General features: G+C 46.1%; 1 protein-coding gene across 6 annotated transcripts in view; it reads left to right on the forward strand.

The window, feature by feature from the left end:
- The first annotated feature begins 2297 nt into the window (after positions 1-2297).
- CLCN3 (chloride voltage-gated channel 3) overlaps positions 2298-24171 on the forward strand; it is a 68003-nt gene continuing 46129 nt past the window's right edge. The window contains exons 1-2 of one of the 6 annotated variants that reach the window (XM_032471007.1): positions 2298-2722; positions 11175-11350. In XM_032471007.1, the coding sequence (XP_032326898.1) occupies positions 11191-11350 (160 nt within the window). In that variant the 5' untranslated portion in view covers positions 2298-2722; positions 11175-11190. Of the gene's footprint in view, positions 2723-3018; positions 3042-11174; positions 11351-24171 lie in introns of those variants that run through there. The other 5 variants (XM_032471008.1, XM_032471001.1, XM_032471002.1 and 2 more) reach the window with 5 other exon arrangements.

Consider the following 24171-nt stretch of genomic DNA (forward strand, 5'->3'; position numbering starts at 1 on the left):
GCCCTGATGGACGTGCCTGATATAACTGCCTCTCCTTGAGTGTGGGCTGGACTGTGAATACGGAAGATTTCACTTCCATGATAACCTTATTGGTCAATTGACTTTAAGTTCATTAAAAATGAGAGTAAGGTAGGTGGGCTTGAACTAAGTACGAAGCCTCTTAAAAGAAGTCAGAGAGATTCAAGGAAAAGCAAGGGAAGTTCTCCTACTTGCTTTGAAGCCATAAGCTACTCTGATGTGAGCGGGCCACATGGTTAGGACTTGAGGACCATCTCTAGCTGCTGAGTGGTCCCTGGTTAACAGCCATCAAAAAAGCAATGAAACAGTGCCTCAGTCACAATTGTGTCACAGGACCCCGATTAAAGCCCTTTTATGTGATACGTCATATGCAGCTATCAGAAAGAATGAGTTAGATCTAGAAAGTTGATTTTAATGCTTATTGAGTGCTATGTGCCTCAAAGATGCAAAAAATATGTATATACAAATCAGCTGTTCATTATTCTCTCGTGCTTTTACTGGAGGCCCCCAAAGTGGACATAGTCAAAAAGCATTAGTGTGTGATACAGAGTTTGATACAATTTGGTAGGAAAGCAAAGAGGGAAACTGGTTTGAAAAAAAAAAGCAGCAAAAGATTTTTTGGTTGACAATTGGTAAAAATTAAATATGAACTAATATTCAGATGATATCAGGGATTTGTTGCTAATTTCCTGACTGTGATGATGGTATTATGATTGTGTCGGTGTGTTGGAGGCGGTGTTATTGTCAGGAGATGTATGTTTAAGTATCTGAGTATCCTAATGTCTGCATCCTACTTTCACACGCTGCAGGGAAAAACTACACCCCAGTATAGATGAAGCTAATATAGTAGAAATTTGGAATCTAGATGATTCACCTTGTCATGCCCATGACTAAAACGTTTCCACGTCCTATGCAGGTACTATGAGTAAGTTGACAAGTTTTAAGTTGCCTTTTAAAACATTTATTTTTAGAGTGTTTATCATACACTGTAAAGAAATGAAAAACCATATATGAGTATGCAATGAACTCATTTCATACTTTCAGGTTTTCTGGGTTTGAAATTATTCATAACAAGATTTTTGGAGGAAAAACTACTCAAAAAACCCAGAAAACTTTCCAGTAGCTCCAAGTTACCTGGGATAAAACAAACTGTTGGGCACAACCACGGACCCCGCACCATCCCCCGCCTCCTCATCCCCTTCTACCCACGTTCAAGTAACTCCACGGACACCTTCGGCTTCACACTTCTTCCTCTTTGCCACCACCTACTGCTGGACACCCTCCTTGCTCCGGGTCAGAGGTCACAGAGGTGACCCTGTGGGAAGTCAGTACGTCCCACATCGCAGTGCTCTGTCCTCTCATGTCCACCGGGTACTGCTGGACAACCCCCAGCTCCGGGTCAGAGGTTACAGAGGTCACCCTGTGGGAGGTCAGGACACCTCACACCGCAGAGCTCCCGTCCTGTCCCGTCGCGGGACCCGGGGTCCTGGACTGCGCACTGGCACGCGTTAGGAGTTCCACGTGTTTGCTGAAAGGAAATAAACTCAGCTCCGCCGTGTCGAATCCTTGCATTACATGTTTTCTCCAAAATACTCAATTTCCCAGCATTATTTTTGAGAATTCATAATGGCTAACCTGGTACCGGCGCGGAGCCGTGGCCGCGGGAGAGCGCAGGGAGGCCCGCTTCCCTGGAACCAGCACTCCCACCACAGCCGCCTCGCCTCCGCACTGCCTGACGCCGCGGTCCCGCCGGCACCGAACCTGAACTCCGCGACCCAGACTGAGCGCGGTGCCCTTCGGGAGCGCCGCCCGAGACCACCGCCAACCTCTCGCGAGGTCGCCACTGGGACCACCGCGCAGCGCGAGGGACTCCACCTACTAGGAGAAGAGCGCGCCCCAGATGGCCCCGCCCCCGGGCGCCCCGGCCCCGCCCACTGCCCCATACGGACCGTCACCTGTTCCCTCGAGGCCCGCCCACTGCTTCCCACAGGGCCCGCCCCCTGCCATCTCGACCCGCCCACTGCTGTGCACGGCCCGACCCTGTTCCCATAAGGCCCCCCAACTGTTTCCCACAGGGCCCGCCCCCTACCTCTACACGGCCCGCCCCCTATTCCCACAGGGCCTGCCCACTGCTTCCCACGGCCCGCCTACTGACTCCACAAGACCCGCCCCCTGCTCCCGGAGGGCCCGCCCACTGCTCCTCCACGGCCCAATGGGCGCCGACGCGGCTCCGACCCAGGCCGGACGCCGAGCGGCCGTTCACGGCAGCGCAGTGACGTCAGGCGCCGACGCACCTGTCGCCGGCTCGCGCTGCTCCGGTGAGCTTCTTGGGGCCGGAGTGTGCGGAGCCCGCAGCCCTCCCGCGCGGTCCCGCCGCCCGCGCCGCGTGCTGAGGGGCTGCCGGGTGGCGTGCGGTGCTCTTCCTTCGCGAGCCGGAGCATGGCTGCACCTGCGGGCCCCGCGGAGGGAGGTGAGGTCGGAGGCGGCCGTGTTTAGTTCCGGGCAGGAGCGCGGAGCGCGGGCCTCGGGAGCCGGCGGCCGAACTTGATGCGGCCCCCGCCCGGCTGAGCGCCCTGCGCAGCGGCACAGCCGGGCGGCCTGCCGCCCTCGGGAGCCCGGGCCGGGAGTCGGGCCGCGAGCAGGTGCGGAGCCGCGGGCCAGGCAGGACGCGGCTGCTGGGGTTGCTATGCCTCTGAGCTGCCAGGTGAGTGGCGCCGGCGGGGCGGGGCGCCGGTGTGGCATACGCGGGCGGGCGGGCAGGCCCGAGTTGGTTCCCGCAGCGCCGGCCCCCGCTCAGGTGTGCACCGCAGCCTCACTTGCAGCCCTTGCGGCCGAGAGGAAGTAGGTGCCGGGCTCCGGGAGTGGGCTTTCCCTTCGCTGCCTGCGCCCAGGCTGAAAGTCAGAAGCCACTTTCTCTTTCTTTAGATTTCTGTGTATATGGAGACATTCGGGCCGGAAACACCTTAGACTCAAACTAATGTTGTGTATAGTGTGCTTCATTTGTGCGGCAGTTTAAAACCGAGGTGCGTAGATGGTTACTCATACATTATGTCTGTTAGAGGCCGAGATTTCCGTTTCAAAATTCTTCTTTGTAAGAAATGAATCAATGGTGACTGTATTTTTTTTTTTTTGGTAATTCAGTAGTTCATTTCTACAAACTATACAGTTTTTTGAGCCAGTTACCGTAGCATCGTTGTGGTTTATGTCACTGGTTGTCGAATCCCCCCGGAAGTACTTTTCTGTTCATCTCTAAAGAGGTAATTTTAAAGATTCTTTTCCTGACGAGGTCGATATGGAAATAACTGATGTCAGTCAATTTTACTTGCCTTTGTGAGTCACTGGAGAATACTCTGTGTAGGTCAAGAGTCCATATGAGTTTAAATGTTCTTTTATCTGTTTGTTTGTTTTCATATTCTTTTTCATTGAAAGTAATTACAAGATGTTGAATATAGCTCCCTGTGCTGTACAGAAGAAATTTTTTTATCTGTTTTTATATGTAGTAGTTAATATTTGCAAATCTCAAATTCCCAAATTTATCCCTTCCTCCCTACTCCTTTCCCGCAAACATAACATTGTTGACTGTGTCTGTGAGTCTGTTTTTAGCTAAGTTCATTAGTGTCTTCTTTATTCTTTTTTTAGATTCCACATATGAGTGATATCATATGGTATTTTTCTTTCTCTTTCTGGCTTACTTCACTTAGAATGGCAATCTCTAGGTCCATCCATGTTGCTGCAAATGGCATTATTTTTTCTTATTTATGGCTGAGTAGTATTCCATTGTATACATATACCACAACTTCTTTATTCAGTCATCTGTCGTTGGACGTTTAGGTTGCTTCCATGTCTTGGCTGTTGTAAATAGTGCTGCTATGAACATTGGGGTGCATATGTCTTTTCAAATTAGAGTTTCTTCCAGATATATGTCCAGGAGTGGGATTACTGGATCATACAGTAAGTCTATTTTTAGTTTTTTGAGGAATCTTCATACTGTTTTCCATAATGGCTGCACCAAACTGCATTCCCACCAGCAGTGTTGGAGGGCTCCCTTTTCTCCACACCCTCTCCAGCATTTATCATTTGTGAACTTTTGAATGATGGCCATTCTGACTGGTGTGAGGTGATACCTCAGTGTAGTTCTGATTTGCAGTTCTCTGATAGTTAGCGATATTGAGCATTTTCTCATGTGCCTATTGATCATTTGTATGTCTTCATTGGAGAATTGCTTGTTTAGGTCTTCTGCCCATTTTGGGGTTGGGTTGTTTGTTTTTTGTTACTGAACTGTATGAGCTGTTATACATTCTGGAAGCTAAGTCTTTGTCAGTCTTGTGTATGTTGTTGATTTTCATCTTAAAGGGTGTTGCTGCTGATTGTTTTCCTGTTACATTGTGTGGCTTAAAGGCCAGGTGTGTGCCCTGCATGTATTTTCTCAGACTGAGCATGCTTTTATGACTCCTGGTTACTAGAAACAGCCACTGTTGGCAGAGCCCATGACAGACTCGCACGTCCTTCCAAGACTGATTCTTTGCCTGAAAAACAGGTCAAATTATTTTAAGAGGTCAGCACGAATGTTTAGTACCTACCTCTTTAGTTGGCAGTTGTGTTTTAGCAAGTGTACGTCATCCATAGCTCATTGGGAATGCAAATGTTTAATGTGGTTTTGGATACATACAGTTCAGGGGAAAGACAGGCTGAGATTATGGTTCTGTGTCAGTGAACTGGCTGTTCTCCAGGTCGTGTTGGTGATCAGCTTTCCACTTCCTGTTGTGACATTTCGCTGATCATTTTCAGACCTCTCAGGAGGCCAGATTTGATCTCTGTGGTGGGTCGGATAGCAAAGCAGTATCCGGGGAGGTTGGCCACGGTCTCTGCTTTGTAGACTTTCAGCTCAGTTTCTAGTCAAACGGGAACTCAAATATGATAAGTGTTGATGTTTGTTGAGTGAATTCCGCTGCTCAGGAGCTTTGCTGAGTGGTTTGGTGGATTATCCCAGTTCTCACACCAACCCTTTGAAGTGGGTACTTGCCTTTCCCCCATTAGGGAGACTTGGAAACAGGGGCACAGAAGACTGAATTACCTTGCCCAACGCCCCGTCAGTGTGAGGACTGAGACTGAAGCCCCGCTGGTGATTTCAGTGCTCTTGCTCTCTCCATGGTTGCCCTTCATGGCAAGCAAGACTCGACAAAATGCTTTAAGAGATAGGCTGAGAGATGTGGCCCCAGAGGTCCATGTCTTCCTCAATTATAAAAATAATGTAAAGTTACCAAAACTCTGGAAAATGGTTTTTTTTAACACACTCTCATCCTACTACTCCAATAAACTCTTTTCTTGTGTTTTTTTTAAAATGCGCTTTCATATGTTTCATAAGTTTATTGAAAGCTGTAAGGTCTATCCCAATAGGAGGCCATTAATCAGTAAAAACTCTGTTTATATTTTTTGCAGTTTCTGATACCCAAGTAACTGTTTTATGAACTGTAGTAAACAAGTGGGTGATTGTGTTGAAATTCATCGTCCCATTTTAATCTTTGATAAGTACTTCACACATCTTGTTCTTAGAATGTCTCCATGAGAATGCGCCTTTGGGACAAGTGGCTGCATCAGTCAGGGTGTCACCTCCCTGACATAGCTGTTCTGGAGACATCTTTTCCCCTCCCTGGCTGCTGACATTGGGGGTTTTGTGTCTTCTTTTTCTCAGACTGTGGCTGCCTTTCTGTTGGAGAGTGACAGACGCACCTTGGAAACTGCAGTTGGTCCTCAGCCTTCCCCAGTCTCCTTCAAGAAAAATGAGTGTCCCTGCCTCAGGCTGTGGGTCCCTTAGCCGCATTTCCAGGGTCTTTCTGCTCCCCACCCCCTGCCTGGTGTGTGCACTTGGGGGCAGGGCTGGTGCACGTAGGGCTGCCTTCCCTTCTTTGCAGTCCGGCCTTGAGTGGGACCAGAGCCTGCATGTCATCCTCCCGTGGGAAGGAACAGCCTGGTCCTGCATCCTCTAAGCTGTAGGAGACTGAAATTTGTGTCTCCCAGCCGTTCTGCATCAGTCAAGCCAGACACTGAGCCGAAGTGCCTTTCTCCACCCATCACCATTCCTCACGTTTTGTGAAGCTACGTCCTCTTGAGTGTTTCCCGGGACATCTTCTGCGCCTTCGTGTGGCTCTGCCTCAATTTAGTCGTGCCCTTGCTGTCTCACGTTTAGGGTTGTTCCAGGGTCGCCTGGAGTAAGGGTGACTGAGCTCCTCCCTGCACCGCCAGCCTCTCGGTCTCCTGCCCTTGTCACCTGGCCTCCACAGGGGTGGTGGCTTGTTCAGATCCAGGTCTACCAGGTGGTTTCTCTTTTAAAACTTGTAGTAGTTTCCCGCATGTCAACCCGAAGCAGTCAGTCCTGTAGCAGGACATGCGAGCCCTGCCCTCCCTTGGCCGCTCTCCCGTCCCTCCCTCTTGCGTGAGCTGCCTAAGCAGGTTTTATTACACTGCTGTGCTTTTGCACGTACTTTTCCCCCTTTATTGGCTTTTCACCTCCTAATTGGCCTGGTTAACTCATCCTCACCCTTCAGGACTCACTTCCTCTTTCCCGGGTTCACTGACTTTCCTGGGCAGCACGCTCATTCCTGCCCAGTGTCACTGTGACCTCGCACGTCCCTCTCCCGTGGCACCTGCCACCCCACCCTGTACTTACCGTGTGTCTTCCCCTGCAGCGCCCGGGAGCAGGAACCACGTCTCACTGGTTGCCCCAGTGCCTGGCTTCCTGCCTGCTCCGTGCTAGGCGCACAGCAAAAGGTGGTCGACTGAATTAATCAGTGACTCCAGAAGCTGGCTTTGGCCACTAGGTAGATGATGACCCTGTAGATGGAGACGGGGAGAGCAGGTTTGGGGAAAACATATACTCAGTTTAGGTCTTGTTGAAATTGAGTTCTCACACAGCGTCCAGGTCGAGTTGTATTGGTCATGCGTCCTGCGTTTGTCATCATTCACTCTAGGTGTTAACTGACCCAGGAAGACTCTGTAGATGTAGACAAGGCTCTTCTAAAATTCACGTGGCGCTGGGGCAACTGGACATCACTACATCAAAAAACAAAAACAAAAAAAAACTGTTCACTCATTGTGGATCACAGACTTACACATAAAATGTAAAACTGTAATTTTAGGGGAAAATTCAGAAGAAAATCTTGGGTAGGTAGATTTTGTAATGCTGATGCCAAAAGCACCATCTAGAGGAGGAAACTGAGTAAATTTAGCTGCATCAAAATTAAACACTTTTGCTCGTGATAGACCCTGTTAGAAGGAAGGAAACCAGTCTGCAGAGTGGGAGACAATACTTGCAGATAACGTCTCTGAGAAACGTGGAATCAATGTACAGTTATTAATGAAATATCTGACATTCTTTTTCTCCTTGTCTTAGAAATCTAGTAGGTGTTCCACCTTGGAGCACCTCAATGTGGACTAGCCTTGTGTCAGGACTCGTGGCTGCGGCTGACACAGTACAGCTCTGCAGGTTTCTGGGTTAAGAAGAATCGTTTTTTGAAATTATTGAATTTATAGATGCAGTAACCCATGCAGGCCTGAGTTAATACACTTTTGGAATGCTGTAGGTTGCTCTTGTTATAAAGAAAGGTGTGAGTCTAGATGTGTCCGAGGTGTTGGTGAGATTAAGTTTTTAAAACATTTTGAAAGAGTTAAGTTACCAGTTATCACTAACGGTTTTGAGGGACCTTCAGGGACAAAATGGAGGCGATACGTTGGAACTTGCTGACTGAGGGCCCAGGACACATGAAGTTTTCATTATTTTACAGAGAGTGCTCAGTGATGGATAGCCTCTAACAAATTAGGGTTCACTGATGTATGCTATCACACGTATTAAGCCCTTCTGGTGTGATCATCATATAAAGAAATGAAGAATAGAATGTGTTCTTCCCAAAATCCTAGCATATGTGCTTTGATACATAAAAATTGATTCTTGACGTTGTAAATCAACTACACATCAATAAAAATTTTAAAAAATAAATAAAATGATTCTTGAACTATTAAAGCTTATTTCTTTAAAGCCTTTTAGTTATTTATTCAGGAGCCATGGTGTTACATTTGATCACCCCTATGGACGCTGCAGAGTTTTCAACATGAAGTTACTTTCACACTGTTCTAATTTAACATTTACCTTAAAATAAAACTCTTGTTTTAATTAGTATAGTCTAGCACATCTCAATATGTTACAGTAGGCCATCTTTGGTAAAGGTAACCATAAAACATGAATAAAGTTGCAGAGCAATAAATATTTGAGTGTTTCTTTGTAACTTAGGTGCTAGTTTTTTGTTATTCTCCCAAGGCCAGATTAACACTGTTGTAGAGAGGATCTGATGATTGAAGGCTGAGTACATTTCTCTTTAACCTCCTTGTTGGAGTAAACAGTCTGGTGTTCTGACCACCATTGAGCGTATGTTACATACCAGCCCCTGTACTGGATACTGAGAATGAAGCCCCCAGACCCCTTCTCTGAGGTGGTCTTCAAGTTAAGGAAGTCACATAATACATCTGTTAAAACTAGCTGGCAGTATTTTATTTTTCTAAAAAGTGTAAAAGCTTTACAAATGATTTTTAAATGATCATAGCTCTATAAGATTATTTTTCCATGTGCAGAAGGAAAACTTACTGAGGACAAGAGATTGTCTTAAGACCCTGCAGGTCTTCAGAGCCAGAACCCAGCACTGGAGTTGGAGCAGGTGTAATGGCTCATCTTCTGTTTTCTGTGTGTTCCTATTGTGACACGCCCAGTAAGTCTTGTTTTCCCAGGCCCCCTGGGTGAACTGCTCTCACAGCTCATCTTTCATGTCCCACCCACAGGCCTTTCAAGTCTGTTGCTAATGCCTGACATGTTTATGTTGAACTTTTGTCTTGACATTGAGCAAGTAGGTAGGTGTATATAAAAAAATCAAACGATTTAGGGGTTCCACTCTTCTTAAAGTATAGAGTAAGAACAGTGAAAGCATATGCTTACGTGTTATCTGCTTGGAAAAAGTGGAAGTTGTGACCTATTTTCATATTTTTCATGGTCGATATCTGGCCATGGGCTCTGAAGATTTAAAATTTAAAGTGACAAAAGGAGATTAAAAATTTTTTAATTACAGTATTTTAAAAATAGTAAGTATTTACATCTGGTAAAATATTCAAAAGGGACAAATAGCCTCCCTTTCAGACCTGGTACTTCATCCATCTGTTCCTTTTTCCTGTGGGCAGCTTTCTTGGAAATCCCTCCAGAGATGGTCTGTACATACATAAGTGTTGTGTACTGCATTTCATCCTCCACACCCCCGTTTTTTGGGGGGAGCCCCTATGTATGTTGTGGTATGCTATAGACACTTCTCTGTGCTTTTTTTTTTTTTTTTTAAATGGAGGTACTGGGGGTTGAACCCAGGGCCTCCTGAGTGCTAAGCATGCACTCTACCACTGGGCCACACCTAGCTCCTTGTACTTGGTTTTTTAACTTTACAATTGATTTTAGAGGGTTTTTTTTTTTTTGAGTCTCATTTATTTATTCTTTTAAATTGAAGTATAGTTGATTTACAAGCTGTGTTAGTTTTTGGTGTATAGCGTAGTAATTCAGTTACACATATACGTTCTTCATTATAGGCTATTACAAGCTATTGAATATAGCTCCTTGTGCTGTACAGTAGGTCCTTGTTGTTTATCTATTTTATATGTAGTAGTTTGTATCTGCTAATCCCAAACTCCCTATTTATCCTCCCCAACCTTTCCTCTCTGGTAACCATAGTTTGTTTTCTATGTCTGGGAGTCAGTTTCTGTTTTGTAAAGAAGTTCACTTGTGTTATTTTTTTTAGATTCCACGTATAAGTGATATCATATATTTATCTTTCTCTGACTTACTTCACTTAGTATGATAATCCCTTTAGTCCCATTCCCATCCATGTGGCTGCAAATGGCATTATTTCATTCTTTTTATGGCTGAGTAATATTCCATTGTATAAATATACCAGAAAATCTGTATCCATTCATCTGTCCATTTAGGTTGCTTCCATGTCTTAGCTGTTATAAATAGTGCTGCAATGAACATTAGGGTGCATGTAGGAATTAAGGTTTCCTCTGGATACATGCCTAGGAGTGGGATTGCTGGATCATAGGGTAACTCTAGTCTCAGTTTTTTAAAGAATCTCCATACTGTCTTCCATAACAGCTGCACCAAACTACATTCCCATCAGCAGTGTTGGAGGGTTCCCTTTTCTCCACACCCTCTCCAGCATTTATTGTTTGTGGATTTCTGAATGATGGCCGTTCTGACTGGTGTGAGGTGATACCTCATGGTAGTTTTGATTTGTGTTTCTCTGATAATTAGTGATACTGAGCATTTTTTCATGTGCCTGTTGGCCATCTGTATGTCTTTACTGAAGAAATGTTTGTTTAGGTCTTCTGCCCATATTTGGATTGGGTTGTTTGTATTTTTGTTACTAAGTTGTATGAGCTGTTTATATATTCTGGAGATTAAGCCTTTGTCAGTCGCATCATTTGCAAATACTTTCTCCCATTCTGTAGGTTGTCTTTTTGTTTGTTTGTGGTTTCCTTTCCTGTTCAAAAGCTTATGAGTTTAATCACGTCCCATTTGTTTATTTTTACTTTATTTCTATTGCCCTAGGAGAACATTGCTGAAATTTATGTCAGAGAATGTTCTGCCTGTTTTCTTCTAGGAGGTTTATAGTGTCTTATCTTATGTTTAAGTGTTTAAGCCATTTTGAGTTTATTTTGTGTGTGGTGTGAGGGAGTGTTCTAACTTCACTGATTTGCATGCTGCTGTCCAATTTTCCTAACACCACTTGCCGAAGAGACTGTCTTTTCTCCATTGTATATTCTTACCTCCCTTTATTGAAGATATATTGAAGACTCATTGCCCATAGGTGGGTTGGAGATTGTTTTATGCTGCTACCTGAAGAAATTCTTCGTTCTTTGTGACAACTGCTTGGAGAGAACAGAATTACTAAATTACCCCGAAGATGTAGCACAGTAGGGTTAGAACACAGTGGGGTTAACTGTCATCACAGTGAGTGGACTTAGTGCCTTTTTTTTTAAATACAGAGATCAGAAGTTTCCTTTAGAATTGTTAAACTAGATGGTTTTTATTGTATGTTGGGACAACCTTAAGGCATTTTTTCTCTGTTTTTCAGACACCCAGACAGCTAAATGGAGTCTGAGCAACTGTTCCATAGAGGCTCCTACAGAAACAGCTATAACAGCATCACGAGCGCGAGCAGCGACGAGGAGCTCTTGGACGGGGCGGGTGTCATTATGGACTTCCAGACGTCTGAAGATGACAGTCTGCTAGACGGGGACGCAGCAGCTGGTGAGCTGGCGCCGCGCTCCTGCTGTGCATGGTCGCGGACGCTGACTGATGAGTGTATACAGTGTAGTCTGCAGTTACGCTTTTGGGTTATGGTGATTCGTGTGACATAAATTTAACTGTTTTACAATGTCCAGTTCATTGACGTCCGGTATATTCACAATGGTGTCCATCTACTGCTTGTGTCTAGCTCGAAAACGTTTTCATTATCCCAAAAGAAGACCTTTTATTTGGGTAAACTTTAAAATTTAAACATAACATAATACAGAGAGATGTTCAACTGTAATTGGGGTTCTCAGAAAAACAGAAGAAATTGGATCTATAGAGAGACATACAGAAAGAGATTTATTATGGAAGATTGGTTCGCGTGACAGGGGAAGCTGAGAAGTCCCACAATCTGCCATCTGCAGACTGGGGCCCCCGGGAAGCTGGTGGTGTAGCTCCAGTCCAGACCCCCAGGCCTGAGAACCAGGGGAGCCCATGACGGAAGTCCCAGGCTGAGTCTCAGGCCCAGGTCTAGGAGGGCTGATGTCCGGGGCAGGACAGGGTAATGTCCAGCTCAGGCAGGCAGCAAGCTCACCTTTCCTCTGCCTTTGTGCTCTGGTCAGGTCTTCAGCTGATTGGATGTTGCCCGCTTACACTGGTGAGGGCATCTTTTTTAGTGTTCTGATTCAGATGCTAATCTTTTCTGGAAAGACCCTACAGACACACACAGAAACAATGTTTTACTAGCTGTCTGGACACCCTGTAGCCCAGGCAAGTTGACATGTAAAACTAACCATCACAACAGTCATCACATCACAAGCGCAGAAATTAGTGAATTCCTGCAAAGTGAACACACTCATATAACTCCCCTCCATCCAGAGAAAAACCAGTACCAGTTCCTTCCTCATTCCCTCTTCCAGTTTAAAAAGATCACTGTTACTTTGATTTCTGTCACTGTAGATTAGTTTTGCAGGTATTTGAACTTTATATGAATGGGATTATGTTACATATACTCTTGAGTCTGGTGTCATTTACTTATATTTTTGATTCACCTGTGTTGTTAAATATAGCAGTAGTTCATGAACTTTCATGGCCGTGTAGTTTTCCGTTGTGTAAATACGCTCAGTCTATCTGTTCTATCCATCATATATTGTTAATGGATATTTAGGTTTTTAAAAAATTTTGCCTATTAATAATAATGCTGCTGAGAATTTTCACGTGCATTAATTTTCGTTCACATCGTGTACACCATTCTGTGGGATTTATACCTCAGAGTGGCGTAATCTTAGGTGACAGGTGTGTGGGTCTCGGCACTGCCGGACACTGCTGAAGGCAGTTCTGAAGTGGCTGTGGCCGGCACGTTCTGTCGGCAGGCAGTGGGGGAGAGCTCTGCCTGCTCCACGTCCTCACCAGGACTTGACATTATCAGTTTTTAAAATTTCGGCTAGTCTAGTGTGGGTGCAGTAATCTCATATTTTGGTTTTAGTTTATGTTTGCCGAGCGATTGATGAGCTTGAGTGCTCTTTGTATGTTGACTGGCTTTTTAGCCTCTTTCTTTTGGCCTGTTTTGTAAGAGTTCTTTATGCAGTCTGATTGTGAGTCCTTTGTTAGGTATATGTGTTGTGAATATCCTCTGTCTCCGTGCTACGCCTTTTCACTCCTAACAGAATCTCTTGATGAAGATGTCATCAGTTTTAATGAACCCCAATTGCTCTTTTCCTTTTTCTGTTCTGTTTGAGATGGCGTCTCATATCAAGGTCATGAAGATATTCTCTCGTTTTCCTCTAGAAGTTTTATTTTTTGTGCCTTTCACATTTCGGTTTATAATCTACCTGCAGTTTTATGTTTTGTATAGTAGTCAGTATCTGCAAATCCCAAAGTCCCAATTTATCCCTCCCCTTTGACTTTCCCTCCTGGTAACCATATGTTTGTTTTCTATGTCTGTGAGTCTGTTTCTGTTTTGTGAATAAGTTCATTTGTCAATTTTTTTTAGATTCCACATGTAAATGATCTCACTTGGTATTTTTCTTTCTGTGTCTGACTTATTTCACTGAGATTGACGATCTCCAGGCCCATGCATGTTGCTGCAGATGTTGCTATTTCATTCTGTTCATGGCTGAGTAGTATTCCATTGTGTGTGTGTATATGTATATACACACACGTGTCTGGATCACCTGTGGGTCTTTGTCTGTTGTGTATTTTTTTCTCTTGGCTCTCAGTCCTGGCGCTGACTCCAGATGGGCTCTGTGGGTTTTTATCGAATGCTGCGTGTTGTGTTCATGTCATCACAGGTGCTCTGGATAGTGCATTTAATGCTTTTTCTGGCAGACAGGTAGTCTGGGAGCAAATTCCAATGATCCCATCAGATGCAGAGGCTTTGCAGCATGGTTTCAGGCTTTCTGAGGGTGAGTCTGTTTTTTGGTTCACTTTATTTTGGGGGCATAGCCCTGCAGGATTTTAGTAGAAAGCCTCGTGTGTTTCCCAAGGCCCTTTCTCTCTGTTAGGCCCTGGAGTTCAGTTCTTGTCTCGCTGGTGTTTTGAGACTGATGCCAGCACTGTTCCTCATTTCAGTCTCTTAAACACTGCCCTGTGCTTAGTTTCCCAGCTGCTTGCTCGTGAAGTTAATGAATTGTAAGTGTTTTCAGGGAGAAGCATCATGGCATGAACTGTTCTGTCTCTTCTCCAGGATGTTGGCCGTTCAAGTCCCCTGGCCTTGGTGGTTCCATCTCCGTGACCTGTGAGCCTGGCTCTCAGTCTGACTTTCCGCTGGGCCTGAGTCCTGGTGCCATGAACCAGGAAGTGACTTGGGGCGTGCGGTGGCTGAGGCTGCTGGCTTGACCCGTTTTCGCTTCTTCTCACGACATTGGCGCTGCCTTGTGTGCTCTCTGGCTCTTTCGCATGTTCTTTGATTTAGAAAAACAACGTGAACGGTGTTTTGCTGTTGTAAGTCATTTGCTCTCTTCATTCTTGATGGATTTTCCCTCCTAATTTTAATTACAACATTATAAGCCAGATAAACGTGTATATTCATCATTTGAAAACTCAGGCAAAATTTAGCAGCATCCATCTTTCCGAGCTCGAGCAGCTCCTTGGCCCTTTACGTGCAGCAGAGAATTAACGCAGGGCAGTGGGCATACGCGGGGGGACCTGGCTCTGTCCAGCTTCCCGCATTGCCAGCCGGCGTTGGTGATGTCTTCATTCGCAGTTTCCCGTAGGAGAGGGTGGCGAGGAGGAAGGCAGGGGCAGGGGTGTGAACAAGGGTCTTCTTGTTCTTTTTCTTATCGGGGGTGTAATTTTCCTGGAACCCAATCCGTAGACTTCCTCTTACGTCACTGGCCAGAATCGGGTTGCATGCCTGCACCTAGGCTGATGGCCCACGCGGAGGAATGGGGTGACTGACTGGTGAGAACAATCACGATGTGTTCCCTGGAATTAGGCACGTTACCAGCCAAACAAAATTAAGGTTCTGTTAGCAAGGGAGAAGTTGGAGTGACTGTAGGGTGAGCAGCCGCTGATGTTTTCTATAGCGAGTCTGACTTCAGAGGTAGCCTTGCTGAAGGTACAAGACGTGGAACAGCAGTTGACAGTGACTGTGTAAGTGCTACGCTGGGTGGTGCACATCCTAAATATCACATCTTGAGAAAGGGATGTAGTTCTGATACCTCTTTAGAATTGGGAAGAGTGTTCTAGAAGGGGAGATGACGCATGAAGGCCCAGCAGTAGGAGAAGGCATCGTGTCGTGAGGCAGTGCATGTCCTCCGGTGAGACAGGGACACCTGGCTCCCGGCAGAGCCGACGCGGTTCCCTTCACGGCAGCTGTTGGGGAAAGTCCTGGGAGTGGGGGCCTTGGATGAGACCTCCCGGCCTGGGCGAGGGGAGCTCACTGCTGTGTCTGTCATGTCTGGGGGGCATCGAAGTGCACAGCAGGGCAAGCAGTTGAATATGAAATACTCTTTTATGACTCAGTGTCTCTTTAAAATATCGACAAATAAGAATTAATAACTGGAAAGAATAGACAGTGTTTTGGCATTTGTGTTGATTGGAAATCTTACAGTCCTTGGCTTTCCAGTTGCAGGCCTGGGTTGACATCTCGGCTCTGCCAATTACTAGCTCCATAACCCCGCGAGTCACTTAGCTTCATTTTCCCCCCTTTGACCAGCAGGGGCACTGCTTTCTCCTGTGTTCCTCCCCCTCCGGGTGTGTTAGACTCTGCCCACCCCCAACCCCGACTCAAGCAGTTTCCTTCTAATTGAGGATTCCAGCGAGGAGTCGGGAACACTTCCAGTAGCACAAGAAGGACACAGCTCTGCAGCTAGACTGTGGCTCTGGGTCGGGTGGGTTGTGGAGATAAAACACTCTGGATGCCACTGGCCCCGTTAGCTGACCGCGTTATCTTTGTGTTGTATAGCTCTTGGTTTGAAGAGAACTTAAGGGGGTGGGCCTACAGACCTCAAAAATGAAATCGCCTCATTTGCTCAGTGAATACTGAATAATCCAGAACACACTGTGATTAAACAATACAAGTTACTGTTAATAATGACTAATTAGCAATGTCTGAAATTAAAACTAGTGAAGAGCTGAAAAGTCATACCTGATGTGTATTTATGTTAAGTATATTGAGTGAGTCACTTGAGTCTGTAATTCACGTCCTTCAGAAAATGCAGAAATTTTCATTACAGGTAGCAGGAAGAGAGGGCCGAGATTTTGTTGTCAGAGTTGGATTCGTGAAGGAGAACCATACGGTTCTTGCTTCGTTGAAAAGGACATGCACGAGTGTTCATCTGCACAACCTCAGCGCTGTCGGGTGGTGCTGTCTCCGGAAGTGAGGAAACTGGCAGACAGGTGAGGAGGAGAGGCAGCCGCCCGTCTCGTGGATTAACTTCCCGTGATTAGCTTGTGTTGATCATGGTAATGAGTTTAAAATTCAGGTTCTTGTATCCCTTCTTACCACATGTGCAGTGTGAGCAGCACGGCTTCCTTGCCGTTTCCAGAGTCACTCCCAGGTCTTCAGGTCTCCAACGCAGAGAGGAAGTGTGAGGTGGATGGGGGCGTTGAGAGGGCCCACTCCTCATTGCTTCAGTTTCCTGTCTGTAGGTGACCTTTACCCAAACTTTGGGAATACTCACGTCACGTGTAGGGTGCTGTCTTTTTCCAGAATCTTGGGGCACATGGTAACTTGGAGCAGAGTCGAGAGACTTTACATAGATGGTTGTATCCTGTGTCCCACCCTGAGCCTCAGAACTCGAAGACCGCTCACAGCTTAGTGGCATACTGGGCTACGAGGTGGATTGTTCTGATCGGGGTCCTGTGACCCTTGCATCTCTGCCAAAACCTAACTCCCTTCTGAGCTGTTACGAGATCCCAGCGTTTTCAGTTGAATGTCTGTTGTTCGAGTTAGCTTTATTCACAATGTTTGTGATTTTATTGGTTGCATTTCCCTTCTGGGTGGTGCATTTGTAAACACTATCTACACTAGACGTTTCAGAGGGAGAGGCTCTGGTGAAGTGGATGCAGAGGGACCAGGTCAGAAGCTGGCTGGCCATCTACCAGGACACCTCCTAGGACTAGGCCAGACAGCAGTGTCAGGGGCAGTCCTTAGTCCTGCAGACACAGGCGTGACGTCAGCACCAGGAGCCTGAGCTGTCTCTTCGAAGCGGATCCACGTTAAGCAGGATCTTAGATCTTGTCAGGTAAAACATGCTGACGTGTCCACAGTGAGAAATATGCTAATGTTCTACTTTATTTGAAAGAAAGGACATAAAGCAGCTTATGAAGACACACAAGATTCAGCAGTTAGCATAAGTGTCTGAGGAGGACGGGGCCGAGGGAGCAGCTCTAGCTGAGGGAGGACGTGGCGTGGCCGAGGACGTCAGCAGCGCCCACTTCCTGAGCGGCACAGGGTTGGCTGTCAGCTTCATGAGATGAGGGATCCGCGGAGTTAAGTCAGTGTTGAGGAGAGGAGACCCAGTCAGTTTCTCAGCAGACACCCTGTTACTGTTTGCAGATAATCCATTTTTGAGTGACATTGTGAAGTGTTTCCTGTCTAACAGACGAGACGGATTTTCAAGACTGTGCTTGGAGTAACCAGCAGTGATTCTCACAGGGCTTTTGTGATAACACCCGTCAGGATTGCCTCTTTGAGTCACAAGACCTGACTCCACGAGGGCACTGCTGCTGTGTGGTCCAGGCACTGATGACTAACGAGATTCTGGCAGGGTCCCTCGATGTGGTGCAGAGTATCGTGGACTGGATGGGCCACGTGGAGGGTTTCAGAAATCATCGAGGTCTATTTTTTTACTTATGTATTTTGCTGGCAGTTTGATATATATTAGCAGTGATTTTAGAATTATAACGAGGTATTTACTGACATCCAGCTCATTTTCCTTCAGAAGGTGAAGAGCCTGACAAAACCTAAGACCAAACAGAAGCCACTGGGAGGCTGTACTCATGGGCAGGGTCGGGGTGGTTTTGAAAATAATTTTGTACCTGCTGGAACACACAGATAAACGATTACCAGAAGGTCCAAGACTTCTGCTCCATAGGACGAGGTCATGATCATTGCAGCCATGATAAACTTGAAAGAGAGTGGCTACCACACACATGAAAAAAAAAGTAAAACGAAACAGCGTTCTCTCATGTACCCACAGAATGCTCGGCTTTGACTAATATTTGAGTGCACCTTTTAGGGCAGTAGTTCTCAGACCTTTGGTTTTTAGGATCCTTTTCTGTTCTTAAAAGATTATTGAGGACTCTAACAAGTTTTATTTTTTTAATGTAGGTTACAGCTATCAATATTTACCATGTTAAAAATCAAAAGAAATCTCAATCCTTTATTAATTCACTTAAAAATAACAATAACTCTTTATTATAGCAGTAATAACATTTTTAGGAAAAGAATAACTTTTTTCCAAAGGAAAAATAAATTTAGTGAAAGAGGGGACGGTGTTTCATGTTTTTGTAACTGTTGCTACCTTTTTTCCAATAACTTACACTACTGCACTATCACACTTATCACTGTCACTCACTTTTCAAAGGCCCTTTCTCCAAATGCAGTCACATCCTGAGGTCTCGGGTTCAGGCGTTTATCACACGAGCTTGGTGGGACACAGGTCAGCCTATAGCAGTCAGTGCAGATCTGGCTGATGCTCACACCTTTTATTACACAAAACAAACAAGTCACGTTTTTAGCATTGCCACCAATCCCACAACCCCATCAGAAGTCTTTAAGTGTCAGGCTCACAGTGGTGAGTCCCAAGTTTTCCAAAATTTAGTTTTTGTTTGAAAGCTCGAGTTTTATTATTGGTAATGAATACTGTCCATTGTTTTACTTGAAGGAACAGGTTCACTTGATTTGTTTTGAGTAATGTCTGCCAGTTACCAAGGCCTAATAAGTGTCGTTCGTTTACCAGTTGTTCTTCTGAGTGAAAATGGTGAGAAGTTCAGCTCACGACTCAGACGCGCGCACGGGTGCCTCTGCTCTGGGTGGAGCCGCCGCTCAGCCGTGCGCAGCAGGGCTTCAGGGGCTTTTCTTTTATGAGGATGTGCACTCACGAGTTAGGATTTAATAAAGTGAGTAACTTTTCCCGTTCTGTGAGGGGCACTCGGAGGGGAAACAGGCTCTTGTGTTCTGGGCGTGCGCGGGCTGAGGAGTGCCGGGCGCCGCGCTGCCTGGGCTGTGCTGGGTGCTGGCCGGCCGCCCACTGCTGCTCTTGCACTGTAAATCGGGTGAAGGCAACAGAGGGTATTGTGTGGCAGGGCCACCCCTCCCCCAGGAGTTCCTGGAGCCTGTGAGTATGTTCCTCTACGTGATGAAAAGGACTTTGCAGTTTTGAATACAGGGAGATCCTGAAATGGAGACATGATCCTGGACGATCTGGGTGGCTCCACTGTAATCACTGGGGTCCTGGGAGGGAGGCCAGAGGGTTAGAGTCTGAAACCTGAGGTTGAGCACTAAGAGGAAGGGGCTGCGGGGCAAGGAATGACGCGGAAAAAGCAAGAGAATGAACCCTCCCTTGGAGCTTCTGGAAGGAGTGCATCCCTGCAGACACGCTGATTTTAGACTTCTGACTGACAGGACTGGAAGAGGGCACATTTGTACTGTTTTAGATCACTAAGTTGGGGTAGTCTGTTACAGGAGAGTAGGAGATTGTCCGAGTGTATCATGGAAGTGACACATGAATGTATTAGTACAAGATGTTTTGACCTCCCAGACCCCCTGAAAAAGATCTTGGTTGATGGAATTTTTTTTTTCTTTCTTTCTTTCTTTCTTTTTTTTTTTTTTTTTCCAATGCTTTGCAGTGTTTTCTAAATTGTCACCAGTTTGGCTGCAGATTTATAAAACTGAGCCCAAACTTCCAAGGCATTATAAGGTATATTTCTCCATGTCGGGGGATACAACGTATTTCATAAATACTTCGTTACCTTGCTTTATAACTTTAAAATACTCTGCCATGTGGCAGACAGGCCTTCCTTTGTACTCTGGCCCTGGGCTGTGTGAAGGTTAGGTTTGGGGTGTGCCGGGCTGTCTGGTCTCCAAGCCTTCGTGCGTGTGCCTCTGCCTGTAATACCAGTTATTACGGGTGCTTCGCTGCTCAGGTGAGACCTCACGCCCCAAGAAAGCCTTACCTGACTTCTCAGGTTTGCAGTAGGGGCCCCTCTTGTGTAGTGAATCTTGTTGATTTTTTGTTTTCTTTCTTAACTTTTCTCACTTGTTTTGGTTATAGCCTGCCTCCCTCCTAGACTGGGCACCCTACTTTCAGTATAATTATCTGAGTAATTCGTGTTGGCTTGCAGGGCATTTACATTTCTGTCTTGTCTGTATGGTTTGTTTAGATTTGACCCATTATGTATTGATTGCACATTTTAACTCTTGATGAGCAATCTTACTTTCCTTGTTTCTAAGCTCTGTGGGGTAGGGGTATTAGTGGGCCCTGGACGGCCTCGGGCGCTGTTTATTTCATCCTCCCTTCTTACAGGTTTAATGTATTGGCAGACTTAACATAGAGGCTCATTACAAGTTTGCAGTTTTGTACGATAGTCATCTGTTAGCTAGTCTATTTTATAATTTTTAGGAGTCTTTTTTTTCTTTTTATTTATTGAACTAATGTAGGCATATAGAGAAAGGTTTTGCTTTAACTGGACACCGGTGAAGCAGTGGGATATTCAGTGGACGGGCAGGAGCTGTCATTCACCCATGTTGTCACAGCTGTACTGTGCAGGGGCCCCAAACATCAGGGTCTTCTGGGAGGAAGAAGGCTCAGGACAGAAGAGATTGGCTGTGTCAGTATCTGCTCCCTGGTATCCGTCAGCGTCATCACTTGTTTCTCAGTTTTCTTATGTGAAAAACGCATCCGAAATACCTATTCTGCCTACACAACTCCAAATAAAACAAAATAAAAGAACATACGACAGAAATGGTGGAGATGTTCTTGCTTCGCCTGAGAGGTCTTTGCGGCAATTTTGGCTCGGGTGCTCAGAGTTTAAACTTATTTACACTTTGGGCAGCCATCAGAGTACATCAGGACATTCAGATGGATTATCCTGGGTTCGTGATAATCTTACATGGCTGGCTGCAGGGCTTAGCGATGACGTGGACTGCCTGGAGAAATGCTGATCCTGGCGCTGAGGCACGGAAGAGACACGATGAGCCCAGAGCAGGTGTGGTGCCAGCAGTAAGGACATGCTCAAAACCAGAAAGATGAAGGCGTGTCACAGGGACACTGGGAGTAACCTGGAAGAGGGCCTCGTGTTTGCGCAAAAAAAAAAAATGATGTAAAATTGGATTATAACCAAGATGTAAAATAAGTGCAATGCGTACGTGTATGTGACATAAGTGAGATGAACTGATGTAAATGATTGAAAAATAAATGGAGAGAGACAAGTCTCCCACATAGGAGAACTCCGAGGAATTCACGCAGCTGCTCCACCTCCATTCGTGGAGGAGGGGCTAGATTCTTCCCTGCTCCTTGGAGGGTGGGCTAGATTTAGTGACTTCCAGAGAACAGAGTGGGGCAAAAAGGGAAAGATAGTAACTCTGCAGTGGAGAAACCTGGCGGACGTCCCATAACCAGGCGCTGAAGGTTCCCACACCGGTGAGGTCATGTGGGTGTGCCGTCCCCCCAGTCTGTCACAAGAGGGGCTCTCACCTTTGCGATATCCTTTCCAAAGGCCCGTCCCCCTGGTCAAAGCACAAGAGAAACAGTAGACAAAGCTAGCCTGGGGGACACATTACAGGACACGTAACCGGTCAAGGTCTGAACAAGGCGAGACTGGGAAACTGTCCAGACCAGAGGCGTTTAGGGAGACGCACTACCTGTGTGCAGCGTGGTGTCCTGGGTGGGAGCCTGGGCACGAGAGAGGGCAGTAGCAGAGAGTGAAATCTGGAGAAGGTAGCAGTGTCAGTGTCAGTGTCTTAGTTGAGACAGACGTGCCCTGGACACATCAGATGTTAACAGTCTGGGAATCTGAGAGAGAGGTCTTTGGGACCTCTTTGTGCATGTCTTTGTGACTTTTTTATAAATCTAAAATTAATCCAAAGTAAAGTTGCTTTTTAGAAATAAGTTGGAAAGCATTGACTTGTAAATAATAAAGCAAAATGTGCTTATTGTAGAAAATGTGAATGATAAAAATATAAGATAGTAAGTTAAAATCACTGATAATCCTGCTTCCCATAGACAACTGGTTATTTTGGTATGTTTTTCTAGAGTGAATTCTCTGTATATCCCACTCAGCAAGTCGTTCCTCGGCTCCTTGATGGGCCAGGCGCTGTGCCAGGTGCTTGGGGTGGAGAGACAGGAATGAGGTGTCTCCCGTGGCGTTTGTGCTCTGGTGAGAGGGTGCCATTAAAGTAAAGAGTAATCCCACAGAAACAGCCGCAGTGGTGTTCCGCCAGTGCTGTAAAGCAGCAGTACTGGTGTGCGCACGTGACAGTGGGGACTCTGAGATGAGAGGATGAGGTGAGGACCGCAGACAGGGAGTCGGGCCGGTGGGGGCACTGGCAGGTCAGGTGCAGGTCCAGGCGGGGGACCCTCAGGGCGGAAGGAGTTTAAGAGAGAAGAGACGACCTGGGAAGAGGGGGCCTGAGGCTGAAGAGGGCGCTGAGCAAGGCTGAAATCCTGCATTTGCCTCAGAGAGAAGAGGGTTGTGTGATCGTGGTGATTTTCAGCACTTGTTCAGCTGCTGTGTGAGCAGATGGCATGAGAGTGGGAGGTCCGTGGGGCAATTCAGAGGGGAGGTGGCCGGTCCCCTGACTGGCCTGGTGACAGATGCAGAGTGGACTGACTCGCGCTAGATTCAGAGGTGAAGTCAGCCCGACATGATGATGGTTTGGATGTGGGTTGGGGGGGTAATATTTCTATGTTTCCAGAACACGAAACTGGTACTGCTTACAAGGTGGGAAGTTTTCCAGTGAAGGCGAAAAGCACTGCCTCACGGTACGAGATCTTACCTCGGGCCTTTTTAAAGGTTGCATGAGATTTGAATACATGAATATATTCTGAACGCCTAGAAAAATTACTGGGAGGAAGGCATGTATTAATATCCGTTAGTGTGTGTTTTAAAAATTGGTAGAATTGTAGCTAAAAAGTCTAAGTACTGCTAAGACAGTTGGTGTTGGCTGCTTTCTGTGAGCAGGAAAAATAAAGTTCCTTGATACTAACTGCAGGTAGAAAACATTAATAAAATAATTCAGGAGTAATTTTTTTAGTAAACACAGTGTCTTTTGAATGGGGATTTATAAGCAAAAAGAAATGACTGATAATGTAAAGTTGTGGTATAGCTCAGAAATCCAAGAAATGTATTCTGAGTTAGGACAGTGTGACTTGGCTGCAGCGTTTCAAAGGTTCCGTTTGCGCAGGCTGACGAGGTGTCTTCCGGGGCCGACAAGCTGACGTCAGTCTTACTGTTGGATCTGGCGTCTCCCGATAGCACCGGTGGCTTTGTTCTCACGAGTGAGGCATTTGGCTCTAAAGTTGAATTTGGCAACGTAAGCTCTTAACCCTTTAAAAAGCATGAAATGGTGACATCATGAATCTTCAGAAAAGGGTTTTTAAAGAAATCCTTAAAATTAAGTTAATAAGACACTGCCACTACCATCTAATGGCTGCCTTTTGGAAGGAGGTCAGAACTCTCAGTCTGTCTACTCGGTTATTTTTAGAGATGAACAAATAATTCTTAAGTTCATCTGATACTGACTCTAAGCAGCACCGTGTTCTTAATACATCGGACTCCCTTCACACTGTTGCCAGCTACCCTGCGACCATTTCCTGTACCTCCTGCTTGTGTGTGTGTGGCAGGGAACTCTCCACACCTGCGTGCTTGGGTGAGCCGAAGGTCATGCGCTCAGAGAGGACCAAGCCTACTCAGTTCGTGAAGTGCTGTAATTTAAGATGTTACTGGAGAACTAGGGAAAGAGCTTGGCTTTATAAAGTGGTGCCTTGATAAAAGTAATACCCAGGGAAAGCCTGTCAGGTACGGGGTGGGCATCATCAGAAAGGTCACTGGAAAGTGGTGAGCTTAGCTCTGATTGTGATACGTAGAACCCGATGACTCGCTCCTCAGACACCACCTGCGAGTATCGCCATTGCTCTGCAGAAGGAAGTCCATGGAAAGCTGACTGGCGTTGTCAGGGCACTGAGCAGCTTGTCGGTGGGTGGACTCGGCCTCTCTTGCCCTGAAGTCACGATGTGACGGGTCAGCTTTGCTCCTCGGCATGTGGAGCTTTACTCATGAGCTGCTCTTGGGAGAATGGAGACCATAGTGGGTTACATTTTGCTTTGTATTGTGGTTCCAGTTAAGAATTTCAGTTGAAAAGGGCTTCCGGAGTTAGGAGCTAAGCCTAT

The sequence above is a fragment of the Camelus ferus genome, chromosome 31, assembly GCF_009834535.1.
Source record: "Camelus ferus isolate YT-003-E chromosome 31, BCGSAC_Cfer_1.0, whole genome shotgun sequence".
Lineage (NCBI taxonomy): Eukaryota > Metazoa > Chordata > Mammalia > Artiodactyla > Camelidae > Camelus > Camelus ferus.